At 37.7% G+C, this 22,076-nt stretch overlaps 1 protein-coding gene across 1 annotated transcript; it reads left to right on the plus strand.

Annotated features, from left to right (window-relative positions):
• The first annotated feature begins 959 nt into the window (after window positions 1-959).
• Window positions 960-3,322, plus strand: LOC145776257 (uncharacterized). The gene is made up of 4 exons (XM_082587658.1): window positions 960-1,464; window positions 1,569-1,666; window positions 2,449-2,683; window positions 3,181-3,322. Exons 1-4 carry the CDS (start codon window positions 1,349-1,351, stop codon window positions 3,320-3,322), a joined length of 591 nt encoding a protein of 196 aa, XP_082443784.1. The 5' UTR covers window positions 960-1,348.
• Window positions 3,323-22,076: the final 18,754 nt, after the last annotated feature.

The following is a 22,076-nucleotide window of genomic DNA, read 5'->3' on the forward strand; positions in this document are numbered from 1 at the left end:
TTACCAAGCTACACAACCTGCAACAATTCATCAGGTGTCTTTATTTGTAAATTGAATGACTAAATTAGTCTAACATGTAACTGCTGTGATAAGAGAGATGAATTGGAAACATCACTTTCTAACTGTTTTTGTTTGTTTGTTTATCTTTATCCTGCATTGCGGGAAAGCGGACTTGAGCGCTATGCATCGGTGTACGCCTTCCGACATACACCTGACCCACGCTGCAGCCGACAGCAATGTCTGATTTTCCGGTTGTCTACTCTACTTATGACTTAAATTTGGTACTACCCATTACTCGAAATCGATCACTGGGTAGAGGCAATTATCGTAAAGTTTCTTGCCCAGAGAAACAACAGCAAGTGCGGGTGGCTGGAGTCGAACATGCAGGCTCTCGACTGCGAGCCCAACGCGCTAACCACTCGGCCACTGCTTTCAACAAGCATTTCAACTCTGTATGCTTTAGTTTTACGGAAATTACAAAATACCATAGCTAACTGCTTACAGTAGCCTACTACTATTATGTAGCCTAGGCTATTTCCAAAACTTGACTTCTTGCATACCTTAGTGCTGTGCTGTTAGGCTATCAATGTCACTCAATGCAAGCCTTCTTATATTCACTGTCAACAATCAAAAACGTGGTATTTCTTGATAATTTTTTATGCTTTGTAAAGTTGTACTTAGGCTACTTTTGTACTGAGCAGTAGCCAATCATAGGTTCCATTCTCACTGTAAGCTTTCCCATATCTACTGCTGTGCTAACATCACATTCAGGCACACCAAACATTAAAAAAAGATAGCCTACCTTTCTGCAAAGCACACAATTTCCTTCAAAGTTTAAAACTGAACTAGATATTTTTTTCATAAGAAATCTTAAACGAACTGAATTCTCGGTCTTCGTTCTGTCTGGTTTTTGAAAAACTGATTTGAAAAAGCGCAATTCCTTTGGGTCCACTGTGGTATGGTCACGTGATGAATACGTCACCTGTGTCCAGTACAGGTAGTATAGAAGTACATGGCTAAAGGGACAGCGAATACCACGAAGCAATTGGACTGTTCCGACCATAGTATTATTGTTAGGTGGTTTAAAAGTTTATTTTCGTTACCGCTTGTCTTTTCAGATTATTGTGTGAAATTTTGAAGTAGGTTAATCAGGATGTTACAGGTCAATAAGCAGGGTAAATACATAGGCTCTTGCTAACAACAATATTAAATTAGTATAGGGTAGCAAAGGTCTACGAAATACGATACAAAACGACTGACTGTAGGCTATATGGTTATCAAAGTTTATCTTATCCAGCTATAAACAACCAACAGGGCTAGAAGAAGTTTGGCTTTTTATAACAGTGCAATGGAAAACAGTTCTGATAATTTAACCGTCGAGTATCTTGTGGAAATAATCGAAGATGAAGAATTTCAAAGTATTCCCATTTCAACGAGCGCGTCTACAGTGCAACGTGAATTTGGGTAAGAAAGCGTTTCAAAGGACCTCGCACCTCTAATTAAATTGTGCAGTTGTGTGTTGAAAGCTGAATAAAATTGTTTGGATATATTATCCGGTATTTTTGCAGATGTCACTTATGTCCGAAAACTTACAAAACCAACGGGGGATTGCGTTTTCATGTCAAGTCAAAGCACGTTGGAAACACATGTAATAACACCAGAAAAGGTATGGTACTACAGTTCCGCATATTACCTGCCTGTAGACCGGCAAGACAACTTTATAGCCTGAATCGTCCATTTACACATTGTTTCTACGTCTGGCGACGACGGATCAACGTTAAAATCTGACTGCAGTCAGCCACTTGTGTGTAACAATTGCTGTGGTAGGCATATCCAGTCTGCCAAATTAAAACATATCGCAAATATTGCATCTATTCAACACCTGCCTACGTCGAATCGACGTAAAAAGGGGAAATTGTTAGACCACATTCCAGACGTCAAAATAGCAAAATGAGGCCCCTAATTTCTTGAAACGGAGGCCCATACCCCCTTCAGGTTGCAACTAAGACATCATATATGGCGTTTTCGTTTGCAGAGGGGGCATTGGTCCCCCTGACCCCCCTCTCGGGAGCCCTGATTCTACTGAATAGCGTCATTACACCAATATATAATGGAAACATAAGCTACCGGGACGCATCTTTTGAAAATGTACCATTACGTAGGTGTATAGAGGGAATGGACCAATCAGAGGGTTAGGGAAAAAGATAGTAATAATATAGTTGCTAAGATCGAGTTTTCGACCAACCAACATGGCGTAGAGAGTATGCTATTGGCCAGAAGACTGGAGGTCGTTGGTTTGAATCCTCTATTTTGGTTAAGATGTCTTTGATTTGGGAATTTGTAGACAAGTTTCCTTTTAGGAAACGTATTGTGGTACACTTTCAAAAGGTGCTACCGGGACATCCGCCACTACATGTAGTATTCATTACACATTTTGTATTTTTTTAGTGTCTGAATCAACAGTACAGAAGATGTGGTTACAAATTGGTGGTTCAATTGATAACTTCACTGATGCAGCTCTTCAATATTACATTCGTGCATTCGAATCCACCACAAATGGGAGCGAATTTTTTCACAAGTTTAGCTGTGATGCAATTGAAGTGATCCCAGGTTTATTTCACGGAAAACTTCAACGTATGGAAGCAGTGGAGAAAACAAGAAAATTGTTTGAAGTGTTTCTGAGGTAAAAACCAAACATATAGTGGCATTTTCATTCTATACCGATGCTATAGCTTGTTTAACCAATGTAGCTTATCAACAGTGATTTACATTTATTTCAATCATGTCTGGTACGACGAACGACAGTTCTGCCAGATTTCAGAAACTGCCTTCAATGATTAATATGCTTATCCAGTGATCTCGTGGGATTGCTGTTGACTGAGCCAATCCCAATCTCTCCGTCTTATCTTCAAGTACGAAACTTGTCTTAATTCAGTCTGTGTTTATTGGTCGATATCCAAAAACTTCATATAAAGTCGCCAAATAGATAACGCAATTGTCTATACCAGCCAGTAAATGAGACATACTCAAGATGCATAAAACGGGGCAAGATGCATATTTTAACTTTGCCTACATTACCGTAAAAAATAGCACGAATTTACGATTTGTAGACCATTAAATACTCTTGCCAGCATCTATGTTCAATACACAAACATTAACGTTTTGAAATTTACATTTCAGAGATGAAAATAGCAAAGTTTCACAACAACAACAAACGACTAATACGGTGCTTACAACTGATGAAATACACGTAATAGAATATATTGGGGGATACGTGTTACGAAAATTGAAGCGCAGTGCCACAGACTTTGTAACTTTGTAAGTTAAAATGGGCGCTGGTCAGCTTGCAGCAACGCAGCTCGGTGCTTTCATAGAGATGTGGAACTTTTACGAAATGCTCCCACAATATTTGCTTGCTGCCATACTGCAATAACCTGGGGCCACCAGGCCTGCTGGATGCGATGTTGTTTCGCGTAGTTTTCAGCAAGTGTGGAGGATCAGAAATAAAAAAAAATGCAATATTCTGGATTATATATGTTGCGACATTTATATGGAACTTCTAAATTCAAGTTTTTCATTTGTTGGAACATTTTTCTGTTGACGCTCATTCCGTCAGCTATCACACATATAACTGTGAAGCCACATTCTCGCTGCAATGCAGCTATTGCTTCCCAAACTGCACTTGTCTGTTCATGTGCTGATATCGCTTTCGTTGTCAGAAACATAAGTGGACGGGAGAAGCCACTTAAAATTGAACGCACATAAAATTGCAGGCAATGTGTGGCAGCTTGAGGAGTGTCAGAGTGCTGTGTTCGATGTTCTCCGATGTCCACAAAACCTACAATTCTATCCTGGGAGACACTATATGCCAGGTTCTCCTTCACTGAAAAGTAAACACAAAAATTATGATATGCTTCACTTGAGCCATTCGTTCAGCCTGTCATGTTACAATGCGCAAAAATAAAAAATTCTCTGATGCCTACGATGTTAGAGTGATCTCATGGTAATTTGGGGGTGCTGATTCCATTTACAATGTCCACGTATTAGAAATATATATACATTATAATACTATCATACAATGTTCACTTTTCACATGAAAACAATTTGGCAACCCTACTTCTGCATAACTGTAATATGTGGCACATTTACTAGTATTTAAAGGCATCCTTACTGTTTAAAATGTACTTTTCTTCGAAGTGCTCTTCACAGATTTTCACTTTGTCTTTTTTAAACAAACTCTTGATGTTGTCATTTTGTCTATATGACAACACTATCTTTTCCAGATTATCAGCCCATTCTTTCTTGTTTTCTTCACAATAATTCTTGCTAGGCACACTAAACAAGTGATGGCGTGGTGTGCCATTACTACATTGAGGCATACAGCATATTATCGGCATTATATCTCTGAGCTTGTGATTCTACCTATCAATTATTGCCTTTTCACTGTTTTATTTGTTACCTACTATTCTATACCTAAACATTAAATTGAGAGCCGCTCTGATATCAATCATTCATTAATCTGAGCGGGATATAAATGCTATCATTATTATTATAATTTCACGATTCAACTAGCAACAGTGCAAGACTATAGCCTAAGGTTTTAAAAACATTGTAAGACTTACGACGCTAGTCTAGACGGCTTATTAGAAATTCAGGTCCTTCAAAATTGATTAAGTTGCTGACAGACTAACAGTAGCCTGGCTGGGTTAACTTTAGGGCTGCACTAGAGTTTAATTTTAGGCTTCTGACAATAACATAATGTTAAATAATAGGTTGAAAACAGCCTAACATGTGGATAGCACCTTACCCATGGTACAAAACTACATTACTAATTAGCCAAGCACCTTAGGCGGTGAGATAGCTCAGTGGTAGAGCTCAACGCACATAAAATCGAAGGAACATCCCATCTAAAACTCTTGTGATGTCCGTTTAATCTACTGCGCAAGTGTCTGTAGTTAAGCGTGACGGCCGACACGTAAAACGGAGCAAAAAGAGGAGTTTCCACTCATTGTGTTATATCTCGTTGGCTAGGCTAAGCCTTTGCTCGAAATGAAAGCCAAAACTTTGGTATTAGAAAATTAACAACTTCTAATAAAAAAAATACTGGCAATGGAGTATGGTCACGACGCGGTAATACCACCGTACCGCGCAAAATTTTGACTGTTTGAACTTTACCGCGCAGATAAAATTTGAAGATGAATCCAAAACTACAATTTGGGTAGAGAGGTAACTCTTTTAAACCATAAACAAACATAACTAAGCAACAACACTACATTTAACATTATAAAAACAAAAAACAACAAGCAAACGTTTTTGGCTAGTCATATAGCCCTTTTCAAGCCTATAAGAAAAAATACGGTACATTATTGAAAGAAATGCTAAAGAATCATATAGTATCACAGCAAAAATATGGTCAAATCTAAACATTTGAGAAACTGCCTCGCTTACACAAAATGATAACTGAAAATTACACAGCACAACGGGTCAAGTATTTCAGAGGTAAAATTAATTCATTGTTCAGACAAGGACTCAGGCAGATTACGCAAGAAAGACAGAAGCACAAGAGATATCAAGATCTTGTTAATCTTGAGCTGGTCGCTTAACCACTGAGCTAACGGGGCAGACATTAATGGCTCTGAATATTTTAAACGCTTAGAAATATCATTGACATAAATCAGTAACAATTGTAGGCCAAGTATTGATCCCTGGGGTACTCCAAATAAAATCTCACACTTATGAACAAGCCCGTAGCCAACTCACTAAAAACATTAACATCTTGTTTACCTTATTAATAAATGGAAATACTTTTGTTTACTTTGCAATGGGAATTATATTTAGGGGAATTACCTATCGGCAAACAGAAACGTGGTAGCAAACAAGGAAGTGGCTATTTTTCCACAATCAGGTGTTGCCAGAGTTAGGATTAAAGTTAGGAAGGGTTAAGGTTAGAGTTAGGAATAAGATTAGGGTTTTGATCTTCCCAAGACTAAAAAGAAATTCCAAAATACAAGTTTTTCTTTTCAACAGCTTTAAACTTTTCTCAAATTAGGGCAGAATTCCTACCTGGCAACACTATTGAGGCTATTATTACTCTATATCTAGTGTAAATATAGCCACAGCTAACTAACAAACCAAACAAAGTTGATTGATTGAATCTTTATCCTCGGACTGGGAAAACTTCTTTCAGAGCTTAATCCTGGCAGTTTTACATACTTGTAGAGGCTTTGAATTACTGACGCAGGCCGGTCACCGAGATTGACAGAGTGAAGTTTCCGATTGTTGAAGTCTTGTTTCTTGGTAAATATTTCATCCATAAGATGTCGCTGAATGGAGAGCAGTCTTTTGCATTGCTCAAGCAGATACCCCGAGAGTCAAACCAGCGCTGCTTGGTCTTGAAACTTCTTTGTTCTAGAATTGAGCTATTGGGGAGGATGTTGTTGTTGTTATTGCCGGATGTTGTCGCCAGGATAATCCAGAATGTTATGATGTTTTAAACAAAAGCACAGCTTAAATGGATTTCAATTTACTACCGGTATTGGCTGTAACCAATTGTAGGGTATATTTTTTGGTGCTCTTGCACAAGACGCCCTGTTGGTCAACTGGACAAAATGATGACGTTAAAAACGTCACACACATTGGAATATACTATTATGAAAGAGGAAGTGCGGGGTGGAAATGCAATGAAACACACCAGAAGGAAATTGTCTTCCATTTATTGATTTGTTGTTCAATTTAAACAAATATGCGATCGGTGAAAATCACAAACATAGATCTAACCAAAAAAGTTAATACCAAGTCCCACTATGGTACTAGCTCCATCTGGTGGCCACCTAAACTTGACCAAATTCAAACCATAACAAAAACATTCAAACCATAACGAAAACATCATTTTAAATGATAAACAATCTAAATCAAATCCAATTAAAAGAACATGTTACTGTTTATTGAAGTGCTAACTTTCATTTTTATATCTTATTGAATATGCGCGCAATCGTTGTTCGAAGACAGCCCCCCAACGAAGCTTTTGCCCAATGCATTTCAATGGCGAATCGATCGTCTTTCAGTTTACGCCCTGCGTGATCACGATAATTAATTGTCTCCCATTTATTCATTTCTTGCTCAATTTTAACAGATTTGCTATCGTTGAAAAGCACAAGCATAGATCTAACCAACTAAGTTAATACCAAGTCCCAAAATACTACTAGCTCCATCTAGTGGCTACCTAAACTTGACCAAATTCAAACCATTATCAAAAGTTTATTTTAAATGATAAAAACATTAAACGACAACCAATTAAAAGAACATATTACTGTTTATTGAAGGGCTAACTTTCATTTTTATATCTTATTTAATATGCGCGCAATCGTTGTTCGGAGACAGCCCCCCAACGAAGCTTTTGCCCAATGCATTTCAATGGCGAATCGATCGTCTTTCAGTTCACGCCCTGCGTGTTCACGATAATTAATTGTCTCCCATTTATTCATTTCTTGCTCAATTTCAACAGATTTGCTATCGTTGAAAAGCACAAGCATATATCTAACCAACTAAGTTAATATCAAGTCCCAAAAAACTACTAGCTCCATTTAGTGGCCACCTAAACTTGACCAAATTGTTAAATCTATAGGGGCTCAAAATTGCCAAAAAAAAGTATTTGCTGTAGGCAGGGCCGGATTTACCAATAGGCTAGGCAGGCTGAAGCCTAGGGCCTCAACATCCAGGGGCCTCAAAATTCGGTTTCGAAGTTTGTAATTCTTTTAAAAATTTGACAAGTTTAAACCCTACCTAAAGTATATATATCAAGCTTTTCAAAGTAGAAAATTCTATACAGTATTACACAACTGGTTTCAACCACGTTGTAAACAGTCATTATTACGTCGTTTGCATCATAACAAAGGCAATTTTTACGCGCATGCTGCTGGAAGCTTCTGTGTTAAAGCACCGTAGTCTTCTCTGCAAAAAACAGTATCGGTAGTTGACATCGGGGCTGCCTCTCCTAGTGGTTTTCCACTAGATCTAGTGGTTTTTAAAATAATCTAGTGGTTTTCCACTAGATCAAGTGGTTTTTGTAATAATCTAGTGGTCTAGTGGTTTTCTTGGAGAATCTATAGTGTTTTTTTTTTTAAATTTTGAGAGTGGCAGCATCAACTTCCCTTCTGCTGTTAACGAAGAAGATTTAGATGATTTGCAAGAAGAATAGGGAGCTTTGCCTCAAGCGTGCAATGCTCTCCATGATAGTGATAACCATTTCTTTTATGACAGAACAATAGGCCTATACCTTTTTTTAAATTGTGATTATTTTTGTATTGTAATACTGTTGCTAAAAATGTTTTTACTCGTAGCCTTGTACTACAGTATTTATTGGCTTGAACTTTTCTTGGTTGCACTGAAGTTTAAACGCCCTTGCTACAAGAGTTTATTGATGCCAAAAGTTTTTCCTATTTTTAATCACCCGGAATAAAGTTTATATTTGAATAAAACCTCAGGGCTTCACTTGAGGATCGCAGCAGCACATGGTTTCTTTTCTTTCATTAATATTACTTAACATCAGCCTATCTTGTTTCAACGTATTTTGCCGATGCTTGACATTTGTCACATTAAGAACTGGGAAGCAGCTGACTCGATGACTGGTATAGTCTTTCGCTGCTTCCTGTCTGTTGTGGTATTTAGATAGCTATGGTACTATTTTATTCGTATTGTGTATAATTGTACCGTACTATTGTCGCAACAGACAAAATAAAAGGTTTCTCTCTCTCTCTCTCTCTCTTAGCCCACCAGAGTTTTGACTAAAACTGAAAATGGAAATGGACAACCAAGGTTTAAAACTTTGAAAAAAATGTTGTGCTGATAGCTGATTTGATAGCTGATGCAAAGTCAAAAAAGCCTCATCTTTAAGTGAACTCTCTTCAAAGGCAAGGTTTAAAACTAATTCCTTTATTCCTATATGATCGACGCACTTGAAGCCAATTTAAGAAGAAGAGCTAATGTGTACAGGGACATTGCAAAAATGTTCCTCTTTGTTTTCATAGACGAATGTGTAAAATGAAAAGAACGAAGAGTTTAATGCACTCATATTTTTAACATTAAGCAATGACATGTGATGTTGTTTAGAGAGAAATTCTGAGCTCAAAAATAGGAAGAGGGATCACAAATGGAATAGCCTAGGGCCTCTCATAGTCTAAATCCGGCCCTGGCTGTAGGCTATCTCAAAAACTAGAGCCAATTCGAAAAAAAACAAGTGCGGAATCAGGGGCCTCGAAATACCCTAAAATGACTCTCACATGCCGTGCCTTTAAAAAAATTTTTTGTTTGCCTGTGTTATCTTTGATAGCTCAATGATGAAATCTAATCTTCAAACTTTTCTGTTGAGCCCACTGTTGATGGGCAGTGGATGTGGTTGCGTGTGATTGGTGAAGTAATCTATAAATCAATCTAATTGTTCTCCAAGGTTAAAACAATGATATCATTACATATTATGCAGTGCATGCACGTAGGCCTACTGTATAATGCTGCAGATTATTTCTCCCAGGTTGGTATTATAACTGTGTGTGTAGGCTATATTGCCTTTTTATTTGTGTGTAGCCTACATCGCCATATTTTGTACAGCGCTACAATTTAACAATTTTGTAATTTGTTTGACCAAATCGGGCCTAAAAACGCAATTTTTTTGGTGGCTGGGACAAAAGGCAATCATGAAAACACAATGCATAAGCGATTTGAAGTATCAGGAATGCAGCAATGCTATGGGAGGTCTGGGAGGCGAAGCCCCCCAGAAGTTTGAATAACTTTGACTACTACGCCTTTGGGCCCACCTACTTTTAAAATGGTTCCTCCATCCCTGTACGCCTAGTCAACTACGTTGGAGCAGGTGAGCAATATCACTTGGGCTTGGGATTTCAAGGAGTATTTGACAACACTTTTATTTAACCCACCCTCCTTCGGGCACGTTCCTTTGCTTCTCAATGCCTGTAGATATCCCTAGTAAAATTGTGCTATTAGAAAATGCTTCATCGTAATGGTACCGCGGCGGGACAGGGCTACACTGGAGGCAGAAATTCTACGCCACATCGCACCAGGAACAGAGATTCATTCCGATGAATGGGGTGCATACTCTAACTTGTCTAGTGAGTGTTTCTTGTAGTTCTATTTTAAAATGACTTACACTAACATGTAAACACTTAACGTGGATTATGTTAAACATTAAATGGATTGGATGAAGTAGGCTACATAAAATGCATGTAGATTAAACATTTGTGTAGACTAGGTGTACTGAGAGTAAAAATATGTAGGGGAGATGTGGCACCTATGGGACGAATATGACATTATTTCTAATAAAACGTTATTTCAAAGCAAATCATGAACTAAAGCAATTTTATTGCAAAGTTTAGTCATTGTTTCATAACATGAAATCAAAACAGTGATGACTGTAGGCTAATATTCTTTATCGTTTTTTTTTTCATCATTAAAAAGTGTCAGACAACTGTCCCATAGGTTGCTTACATACATGATCAATGGGACAAGGGTCTATGTGCCAGGGGACACTTTGCTAGATACATCAATTGATTGTCAAGGGTATGATGGAACGAAAGAGACTCAAGAGAAGAAGCAGAACTTGTTTTCTTGGTTTTCATCAATAAATAGACCCGCTTTTCTTTTCAGACATGATAAAATAAGACACTTTAAAGGTTCAATGAATTGAAATCTAAAAAGGTATATACTTTTGCCATGATCTATAGCAAAGTCTAGTGTAACAAGGCTTTTCAAGATTGTACAAAAATAAAGCAGTAGCTCTTATCTACATCCCTAGCGAAAAATACTTTTTAAGTGAAAAAAATTCCTTTCAGCCTTAAAATAACCTAAGAATATGTCCCAAAATTGATTGCTTGCACAGTCCCATTGGTCATTCAACCACCAGTTTGTGTTTAGCTTGTCTGAAGACATATCACAGTACAATGTGTACTTTTCTGTTGTGATAGCATCAGACCCAACCATATGGCTTAAACTGTCATGCCAAGTCCCACTTGATACAACTTATTCATAGTGTAGAAACTGTTAACAACAGTTAACCATGTAAAGCAGTGGTTCTCAACGTGGGCGGTACCGCCCCCCAGGGGGCGTTTTTGATTTTGCAGGAGGGCGGTATGATTACTTCGGATTAAGGGGGCGTTTTGATTACTAGGGTGCATTTTGGTTTAACCCATCTACCGCCCAGCGTAACGATTTTGTCAAAGAGCACGTATCTACGTGGTAGCATTTCCTACCTCATACCTGGTGGAAAAGGGATTCATGTTGTTCTGCTACATACCAAACAGCGAATCCCACTTGACATATCCATAAGAGGTGATCTTCGAATGTTTCTCACTGGCTTTACACCGGATGTGAAGAAACTGACACTTTCTCACCAAGCCCAAGGTTCACACTGACTACCAGTAGGCCTATACTATTTTCATGCTCGCAAATATATATTGCTTTTCATCAAATATAGTTACTAGTCTCTAAAACCCTTACAGCCTGTTTCACCCTAAAAGGGGATCATCAAAAGGTCCTTATTCTAATAAAAATATAATTCTATTTGAATAAGGACCTTCTGATGATCCCCTTTTTAGGATAAAACAGGCTGTAAGGGTTTTAGAGACTGGTAACTATATTTGATATAATTATATCGCTCTGCTTGTCTTTTTGCTTGGCATTGAGCACTTTTTGTAGAATAAATAATATTTATTGTTTTATATTCGCTTTTCATAATTAATCGTTTTTGTTGGGGGGCGGTAAAATTTTGCCAGTTCATGAAGGGGGCTTTGGGCCAAAAAAGGTTGAGAAACACTGATTTAAAGTTACTTTGGGAGCAGAAAAAACAATCAACTGACCTCGCCACTTAATTGCACAGCTCCTTTTCAAAAAGCACGATGGCTCATGTCAAAAGAATTATGCATCCATTAAAAATAAATTTACCAATTTAACATGTTTTTGTTATTTCTATTTGGAAACCGTTGCAGCAAGCATTTTACGCTGAAATTTATTTAAAGTTGCTTTCGTATGTTTTTAGATCTTGGATATCGCCACCAAACGGTCAACCATCACCATCATTATGTTTCGGCCACAGGGGTTCATACGAACCACATTGAAAACCTGTGGTTGAATTGTAAACGGAAATTTAAAAGAATGGGTGGCATCACAAGACATATGATACCTGGGTATCTTGATGAATTTATGTGGCGACATCAGTTTCCACGGGGACGACATTTTCCGGAAGTTCTCCGCGCCATAAGGGAGTCCTACCCATTACTGTAGCCGCCACATCGTCCATTTGCCAAAAAACAGCCCTTTTCAGGGCTACCTAATGATAAAAAAGAGTTGCTGCCCACATACTTTGTGATGTTTATTCTATTACAAACAAACTAGGCTAACAAAAGTGCAATGTCGCATGAAACAAAATTATTTTTTTAACTTAATAAAAGTTACGTTTGTAACATGATTTTTGTGTGTCAACGTTTAAGGTTTGGACCTATGAATCATTTTGTTTACACACACGAATGCCTTTGGGAAAATGACTTCATGTGGTTATGAAAGAACACGAGAATGCATGCCCAAGTCATTTCATTACGGTTTCGTTACTTACTTTTGATCCATATTTAAGCCTAGGTTTATTCGGCTTAGCCTATGTGTTGTGAAAAAATTATTTGGCTAAGCATTGAACAAAACATAAGTATCCGCACCCACTGTATCGCTGGTTGTTGTTTCTTTTTATTATTTGCAGAAGTTTCTCGGTCCAAATAGGAACAATTTTCTGGTTCCTGCACTTGGAGCTGACATCACTTGCTTCCTCAACCGAACTTTTCCAGTTGATGTCGACTGCGGGCTGAGTGACAAGAATTCTTCCACGACCTCACAAAGGATCAAAGTTCTACACCGCTCTAGAGCACACATCGCTTTCCTATTGATCAGTGTTTGTTTCATTACTTGATTCGGACAAGCCATTACACCACCAGTTAGGCTATTTGTGTGCCTGATCCTAATCCTTTCTATGACTTTAGCATTTTTTCAATATAAATGGGAGACAATTAATTATCGTGAACACGCAATGCGAATCCAGAAAGACGATCGATTCGTCATTGAAATGCATTGTGCAAAAGCTTCGTTGGGAGGCTGTCTTCGAACAACGATTTCTCATATATTCAATGAGGCATAAAAATAAAATTTAGCGCTTCAATAAACAGTAACATAGGCTATTCTTTTAAATGGTTGTCGTTTAATGTTTTTATCATTGCAAATAAACTTCTGATAATGGTTTGAATTTGGTCAAGTTTAGGTGGCCACCAGATGGAGCTAGTAGTATTTTGGGACTTGGTATTAACTTAGTTGGTTAGATCTATGCTTGTGCTTTTCAACGGTAGCAAATCTGTTGAAATTGAGCAAGAAATGAATAAATGGGAGACAATTAATTGTCGTGATCACGCAGGGCGTGAACTGAAAGACGATCGATTCGCCATTGAAATGCATTGGGCAAAAGCTTCGTTGGGGGGCTGTCTCCGAACAACGATTGCTCGCATATTAAAAAAGATATAAAAATGAAAGTTAGCCCTTCAATAAACAGTAATATGTTCTTTTAATTGGTTGTCGTTAAATGTTTTTATCATTGCAATTTGATAATGGTTTGCATTTGGTCAAGTTTAGGTGGCCACTAGATGGAGCTAGTAGCCTTTTGGGACTTGATATTAACTTAGTTGGTTAGATATATGCTTGTGCTTTTCAACGATAGCAAATCTGTTGAAATTGAGCAAGAAATGAATAAATGGGAGACAATTAATTATCGTGAACACGCAGGGCGTGAACTGAAAGACGATCGATTCGCCATTGAAATGCATTGGGCAAAAGCTTCGTTGGAGGGCTGTCTTCGAACAACGATTGCTCGTATATTAAATAAGATATAAAAATGAAAGTTAGCCCTTCAATAAACAGTAATATGTTCTTTTAATTGGTTGTCGTTAAATGTTTTTATCATTGCAAATAAACTTTTGATAATGGTTTGAATTTGGTCAAGTTTAGGTGGCCACTAGATGGAGCTAGTAGTTTTTTGGGACTTGATATTAACTTAGTTGGTTAGATCTATGCTTGTGCTTTTCAACGATAGCAAATCTGTTAAAATTGAGCAAGAAATGAATAAATGGGAGACAATTAATTATCGTGAACACGCAGGGCGTGAACTGAAAGACGATCGATTCGCCATTGAAATGCATTGGGCAAAAGCTTCGTTGGGGGGCTGTCTTCGAACAACGATTGCGCGCATATTCAATAAGATATAAAAATGAAAGTTAGCACTTCAACAAACAGTAACATGTTCTTTTAATTGGATTTGATTTAGATTGTTTATCATTTAAAATGATGTTTTCGTTATGGTTTGCATTTGGTCAAGTTTAGGTAGCCACCAGATGGAGCTAGTACCATAGTGGGACTTGGTATTAACTTTTTTGGTTAGATCTATGTTTGTGCTTTTCACCGATCGCATATTTGTTTAAATTGAACAACAAATCAATAAATGGGAGACAATTTCCTTCTGGGAGACAATTTCCTCTAACAACCTATGCTGTAACTCTTTAATTATCTGACTGTATTATTGATTGTTGCACCATATCCTGGTATAGCATGCCTTTCCAAATGCCACTTTTGTAAATTTATCCTACATATCATATATTACTATATTATACATTAACATATCTTACTATACGTATATCTTATATATTACACCCGACCGGATAAGGATGATGATTACTATCTTTACTCTTCCATGAATAAGCTACTATACCGTATTGCATAATTTAATATTTGCCAGATAAGAATATATCACTAAGTTACTACCAGCTTGCATCTAACTACTCCCCTGATTATTATAAGCTATTATGTTCGTTCAGAGGATCGCTTGACTTTTCGTAAGATTATTATTTAGGTTGGTTTGGAAAAGATGCATGAAACAACTCAGACACTACATCCTTCATCGGCGCTACCAAAGAGTCTCCACCTCTCATTAGCGATACCAAAAACACTCCATCCCTCACTGACGCTATCAAAGATGATTCAACTCTTATTAGAAATACCAAAAACACGCTGCTATATCATCATGCTTGTTATGCTCTTACATGCGCAGGAAATTAATTTAAAAAACAAAGCTTTTTTAACTATTTTATCTTGATAATGAGCTGCCATATTATGTATTTGTTCTACAATATATAGGCTACTTAATATCGTTGCTGCGAACACTTTATTTCTGTATGAAATCTGTAAATAGTCCTTGTTTTGATAGTCCGTTATGTAATTTCAATATGTGTGTGTAACTGTGTATATTAGTTTGTTTTTGTGATGTTGGGTTCAGTCGTGTTCTCATTGCTTTAAGAATTGGCGCTCCAGTTGTTCCAGGAACGAGGAGGCGACTGATTCTTAACTAATTCATCAACTTATTTTAAAGTATCAGGTTTGGTGGCCGTGCTTAACTATATTTATTGATGCATATACCGCAATATTAGATCCTTTCACGCACGTCTTAAACCATTAAGGTTTTGCCACCTTTTCCTTTTGTTAGTTTTGTTACTGTATTTCTTTTTCTCAATATCATTTCTTTTGCATTCTGACAAAGAAAAATAAATTGAATTGAATTGAATTGAAAAGGTGTGTTTCATTGCATTTCCACCCCACACTTCCTCTTTCATAATAGTATATTCCAATGTTTTGACGTTTTTGACGTCATCATTTTGTCCAGTTGACCAACAGGGCGTCTTGTGCAAGAGCACCTGTTTTTTTAACTGCCTTGCCTTGCTCTTTTTTGCTATGAGCTAAACGCATCAAGCTGTGTTACAATTCTTCATCTTCAAACTAAGGAAGTCTCTTTGGAAGTGTGATCTTAACAGTTTTGCATGGGCTTGGGCTCTTTATAAATGCTTTAAACTACTGATACTGTCTCAGTAACTGAGGTTGACATTATTTTAAGTGTTTAATGTGTTAAACATGGGACATTTGTGTATTTTACAACTTCTTCAGAAGACCGAATATTTTTCATTAATAAAGAGAGGAAATGTCCTCCAAAAAGAGGATGTACAGTAATCCTATCACTAGAGCAGTGGTGCTTAACCTTTTCAGTATCATTAGCTTTGAGTAGAACATGATAGATTTCAGTTACCTCTTTTATTAAAAAACACACACGTAAAAATGATGTCATAGTCTAAATTTAAATATCGATTAAAAGTATACCAGTATACAATTGTTTGTCGTATCCAGGCTTACACCCGGTGGTTGAAGATTTAGATTAAGTGGACAAAAAGGCAGGGAACCGAATCTTCGTGTCCACCTTCACCTTCAGGCATGCCTTTAGGTGTCCTGCCAAAGACACAGCCGCATGCTTTTGAGCAGTGTTGAACCGGCGCCCTTTCGATTGCCGTTCCAGGGTTCTCACCACTCGGCAATGCAGCCGACACTTTCCAATTGTTTCTGCTTATTAAACCCACCTTGAGACCGGACGATTTTGGGCTTATTTAGCGGAGGACGAGTTTCTTCCATTCTTATGCACATTATTGACTATGGCCGACTGAACTTGTGGTCACAGCGGTAAACCATAATCTTTTCGTGGGAAAATTGTAACATAAGATTCCCGAATCCGTTCGTCTGTATGTAATGACCGAAAGAGAAACACTCTTCTGAAACGTCTATTCAAAATTGTATTTCTGTAAAATTAGCCCGCGGCTATCGAAAATGGGACGCAACACGGTACGCCACTAAAACCTGTCACTACAGAACAAACTACTTAGATAAAGACGGAATTTTTGTCCAGCTAGCAAGCACTAAGCAAACAGTTAAATGTGCGACTGACTCTCAAGCAACCATTTCACGAATGACCAGAATAGATATCAATATCTCAAACTCACGTACGCAGTACTGTGACGTAATAGTGAAAGTCATTGTCACGCAATTCAAACAGGTGTTTAAAGGTGGTGATCCAATGATTTATGTTTAAACAGGTTTGACACAAGTCTTACGAACGATGGTGCAATTTTGGCTCATTTTCTAGCAACTTCCAGGACGTAAGATGCCAGCTAGGTTAAGTAGACCAGAACGGTTTTTATATGACGTTTGATTAGGTGAACCATTGTCGGAAACAACTTGGAGCATGTCTTTTAGGTGCAGGCAGTTAGGTGCCTGCCAAATAGATGCGCACACTATGGCGTCAAGATATTTAGGTGTGGCACACTATGGTGCCTGGTTATTCAAGTGATATTCTCAATGAAAGTGCGTGTCCGGCATTTATTTGTTGTCGGTCCAGGTTTGCGTCGGTGAAAGCTTTATCAATAAACCAAGTTTCCAAACATGACTAAGTTCCCTTAGTTAAGTACAGTGGATTTTTCGCCCTGGAGCTGCAGGATGGTGGGGCGTCTGAACTTGTTCATTGCTCCCTGCAGCTGTGTCGTTTGAGTGAAGGCTCTTAGTTGACAAATTTCCTTTGGCCAGTGCTTAGGTCAGGGGTCGGCAACCTTTTTGAGCCGCGGGCCAATTTGATAAAATAAAATATACTGGCGGGCCGTATCTGCCGGGACAGCTTTTCTGAAACGCGAATATCTTACCCTTAAATTGCACGGCGTTTTACACTCCTATTCATGCTTATATAATATGTTCATTGATATGATAAAAGGAATTTATTACTTTGAAACCGATTATTAAAAGAACAAATGTGTGTAACAATTTAATGTGAATGTTGATGTTGTTTGCATTTTTTTGCCAAATTGCCAAAGTCAGTTTTGATATTGGAACAAGAAATTTGTAAAACATCATTAACATATTTATCAGATAAACGTGATCGAAGTTTATTTTTTGCAAAGTTTATTTTGGAAAATAATTGTTCACAAAGATAAGTGTTCCCAAACATGAATGCAATTTTTTTCGCATTATCTCGTAATTTCGGAAATAGGGTTGCAGATAGGCCTACATGTTCTTTGTAAAACACTTCCGGAGAAGTAACGTGAAACTTCGACTTTAACGTTGTATTATTCTGAAGTTCAATCACTTCCATCTGCACGCTATTATCCACATCGGCTGGATCCACATCAAAAGGTGTTGCCAGTAACGCGAATTCGTGTTTGTTCCTTCGCATGTCCTGGAACCGGGAAGCAAACTGCTGTTTGATGTCAACAATAACCTCCACATATTTCAACGTACTTGACGGACTGTTGTTACCAAGATTGGAAAAATGTGCAAAATTAGAATTACGAAGTTGGTGTTCCCAAAGTCGCAGCTTACATTCAGGATTTGTTGCACTATGATTTTAGCATGCGAAAAACAACTTATTTATCGTAGCGGGCCGAATTGTGTGCTTTTGCTTGGAACTGCTCGCGGGCCGGAACGAAGCGCCTGGTGGGCCGGACCTGGCCCGCGGGCCGTAGGTTGCCGACCCCTGGCTTAGGTGCAGATGTTACTTATAGGATCGGGCACGAGTAGTCACTTGCATCCATTGAACGAAATCATGTTAATGAAAAAAGCTTGGATATTGCTATTGTTGTGATGTTATCAAAAATTAAAGAAGTGCTACATGCAGTTGACACAGTTTGGCTGTGATTACAATTTCATATTACAAAATAAGTTCATGATTGCATGCGAAAATCTAAACCACTAGTGCAAACTGCTTTTCATGGTTTTATAAAGAACATTATTTTTGGCGGACACAAGTACCGTACATTACATAGATGATATATTACCCATGCAATAACTATGTTACATATTGGGCTGTGTCTAAATAAGAGATACCACAAACATTGTTTTGAACATGCCATCCCCAAACTTGTCATCCCAGAAAGTAAAATTGCAAGATGTTTACTATTGCTCTTGTAATTGATAAGAAAATTTAGAAACTCCTTGTTGGTGAATTACTGAATGTAGGTGACAATCTCTATCATGAAAATCCCCAAGTTCAGAAATGTACAATTGCCAATATTACTCAGTGTTAAGTACAAACAAAAATAAAAGCTAGCATATTTAGTATATCGTTGTGAGAATGATTGATCATGTCCAATAATGTCAAACTATTGGCGAGTAGGTTTGGTGGCTGTGCAAATTAACAAAATGACTTCTAAAGATTATGTTGTCATTCGGTTACAATGCACATTTAGACTTGGTTACCACTTTTTTCTTTCGTTGATGCTTAATTTGTGTGTTTATTATTCCATGTTCTGCCAATTAAATTATGTTGATTGCCAGCCATACTTTGACTACGCATTTGGCTACATTCACCCCATTCATACCTTGTTTTAGATGGGCTAAACTTGTATAGTACTTTAGTTGGGATGTATAAAGCTTGAAACTTATGTGAAGTGAGAGCATGGAACAAACGAGTGAACTAAGTGAAAGAGAACCAGCAGATGAGGCTGGATCGTCATCTGTTGTTTCCAGCCATCCTCTTGTAAGTTTCATGTTTGTGCGATGGTACATTAGCAAGGTACTTCGTCACTTGGTGACTGCTAGGCTGTTCGATTAATCTTAAAATTTAAAGAATTAGAATTCGTTGTAAAGGTATTTTCTAATTGACGTTCTTTTGGGAAGCTGTGTATCATTGAACCAAATTAAGTGAACTAACTTGTTATTATATGTGAATGAAACTTAAAGTGATGAATCAACGGGTGCCAGATGTTTCGTCCCTGAGATCTTTCGTCCCGACGTTTCGGCCCTACAAGACATCGGCTACTTTGGTGGAAAGTGCGAGATTAACAGCGGCAAAACACCGCGACCGAAAAAAAGTTTTATTCGAAGTCGGCAAGGGGCCGAAACATCTCTTGAGCTGGCAAACACCGCGGGCGAAAAAAATTTTAATTCGAAGTCGGCAAGAGGCCGAAACATCTCTTAAGTTTTCAATTTAACAACCTTTGGGCTACGGCCGTGTGACACACGATGAAGAAAATCAACAACTATTGCCTTATATGCCTACAACACAGCCACTGCAAGATTCAACATAACAGCATTTGATTATGTTCGTCAGAGGTACCGTAGATGAAGACATGACCTTTAATTTCAACTGTCAGATAGTGGAAACGAAATAATATACAATTGTGATTAAAAAAGCTATATGCTAGCCTAATTATCATGTCAATTCATTGATTTAGACTAGAAAAAGAAACGCATGTCGTTTTTATGGTTATTCACAAACGTATTGTAGCCTATAGAACATTGTTTGAAAAAGTACGCTAAAACAGCCACAGTAGGCTACGCTACATCATGTCTATTCGTCTTTCCATTGATCCTGAAGTTGGCCAGAACAATCAAGCAGCGATAATCGCTCCCCGCGGAGAAGCTGGATAGTGAAATCATTTCTAGGTACCGCGGTAATCTACTGTGTAATTTTTTCAAAACGACTTTTTATAGAATAAATATGCCAATGGTGTGTTTAGGAAAAAAAGACAATTGTTACGGTATTTCAAAATATTTATTTTACCATTTTTTCCCATCATCAAAACAAGAATTCGAACGCCCAAAATTACTAGGCTAGGCTACATGGACGTAGATTTCTTTATGAGGTCACTCAGAACAAATAAGTTAAACGTAAGTTTTGAAAATGAATAAATGCAAAACATAGGCTAATATATCTATTCGATCATGTGCATGTTTAGTTTTTTTGTGTAACAAGCCATTTACAAGCTAAGTAATGAGTCTGAGTTATTAATCAAGATGGGCTTTTAAACTCTCGCCTCTTATTTTCTAAGCAGTCGAGGAACAAGTAGGCCAGATTATAATGGAGAGGATTACTTGAAGAAAAAAATGTTTTTGAATGTAGCTTCATAGACGGGTGGATGAGCTGAGGGATAGACATATAGCTACTAATTTGCCTCACCGACCCACATTGAGATACGTTCGTAAAACAAAAACGATATTGTAGACGGGTTATCGAGACGACAGGAGCTTGCAGTTGTGAGAGCAGAAGTGCCATTTAACTTGGTACCGGTATAAGCTTTATTCTGGCATACTTTTTTATTCTTCCTCACAGGATGTTTGCATTAAAGTATTTGTTGAACAGCTGGCATTAGTAGATACTTGGCCACATAGTGTCTTGTTTTGATTCGATTTCTAGTAGATAATTGGAAACCTTAGTAGCGGATATCAGTGATTAACTTATATTTCTTTTTTTATTTACTCGTACTGTTGTTACCTATTTTCTTGTCTTCAACACGCTTCGCACAGTAGCCTACTTTATATAAAGCCAAAGTTGTATTTATCTGCGGTTTCAATTTCACAACTTCTTAGAGATGAACGTATCAGAAAAAAGCTCCTGCTCTTACCAGGCTTATCGCGAACATTGTACAGAAAAATGGTCAAACATGAGTGGGAACTGGAGAAATTGCTATGTTTCCAATGTTCGTCTGAATAAGTATAAGTTTATAGCCTACAGTGATATTTTATTAACATACTAGCCTTCACCTATCTTGAACCAGCTGATTTTGGATAGGCTAATAACATGCGGTAATTGCAAATGCTCAGGCTATTGCCAATTTTTATGAAAACCTAGTCGGCCCGCGTGAACAATATCTGCGCTTATAATTTGATAATATCCGGCCCCAGTCTGGGCTTGTCAGTTCAGTTTGTTTTTATTTCTGACCATCACAACGAAAAACAATATATGCCAAACATAGCAGAAGTCAAGAAAAAGGTAGAAGCGACAAAACGCGAACGTTATAACGTGATTGATACTAAAACAGTAAAATAAGTTTAAAATATGGCATGATCGCAAGACCTTAGTAGAATTTTAAAATTAAAAAAAAAAGTGATTTTCAACATTTGTATGAGTAAACAAAAAAAAACAAGACAAAAAAATAGACAGTTGCAAGGTTGATCATCAAAAGTGCTGATGGTCTTGAAGAGCAATATAATTTCCCTAAGCCGAGCTTACAGTCAGCCACGCTTGATCGGGACCAAGCCAAACTGGTCTGATTAAGCGGGGAGAGCAAATTCCAATGTTTTTGCATGTTATAGCGTCGTCGCTTTGCTGCCATTTTTCCTGTCCCGTGTTTCTCTGTTTTGTTTATTCCGCACAAGATAAAGTAAAATAAACACAAAACAAA

This window comes from Aplidium turbinatum, chromosome 8, assembly GCF_918807975.1.
Source record: "Aplidium turbinatum chromosome 8, kaAplTurb1.1, whole genome shotgun sequence".
NCBI lineage: Eukaryota > Metazoa > Chordata > Ascidiacea > Aplousobranchia > Polyclinidae > Aplidium > Aplidium turbinatum.

Bases quoted from the DNA above. Each gene is read 5' to 3' on its own strand.
- LOC145776257 (XM_082587658.1), top strand. From the start codon at position 1,349: ATGGAAAACAGTTCTGATAATTTAACCGTCGAGTATCTTGTGGAAATA. The intron at 1,465-1,568 runs GTAAGAAAGCGT...GTATTTTTGCAG, and splicing joins ACAGTGCAACGTGAATTTGG to ATGTCACTTATGTCCGAAAA. The intron at 1,667-2,448 runs GTATGGTACTAC...GTATTTTTTTAG, and splicing joins ATGTAATAACACCAGAAAAG to TGTCTGAATCAACAGTACAG.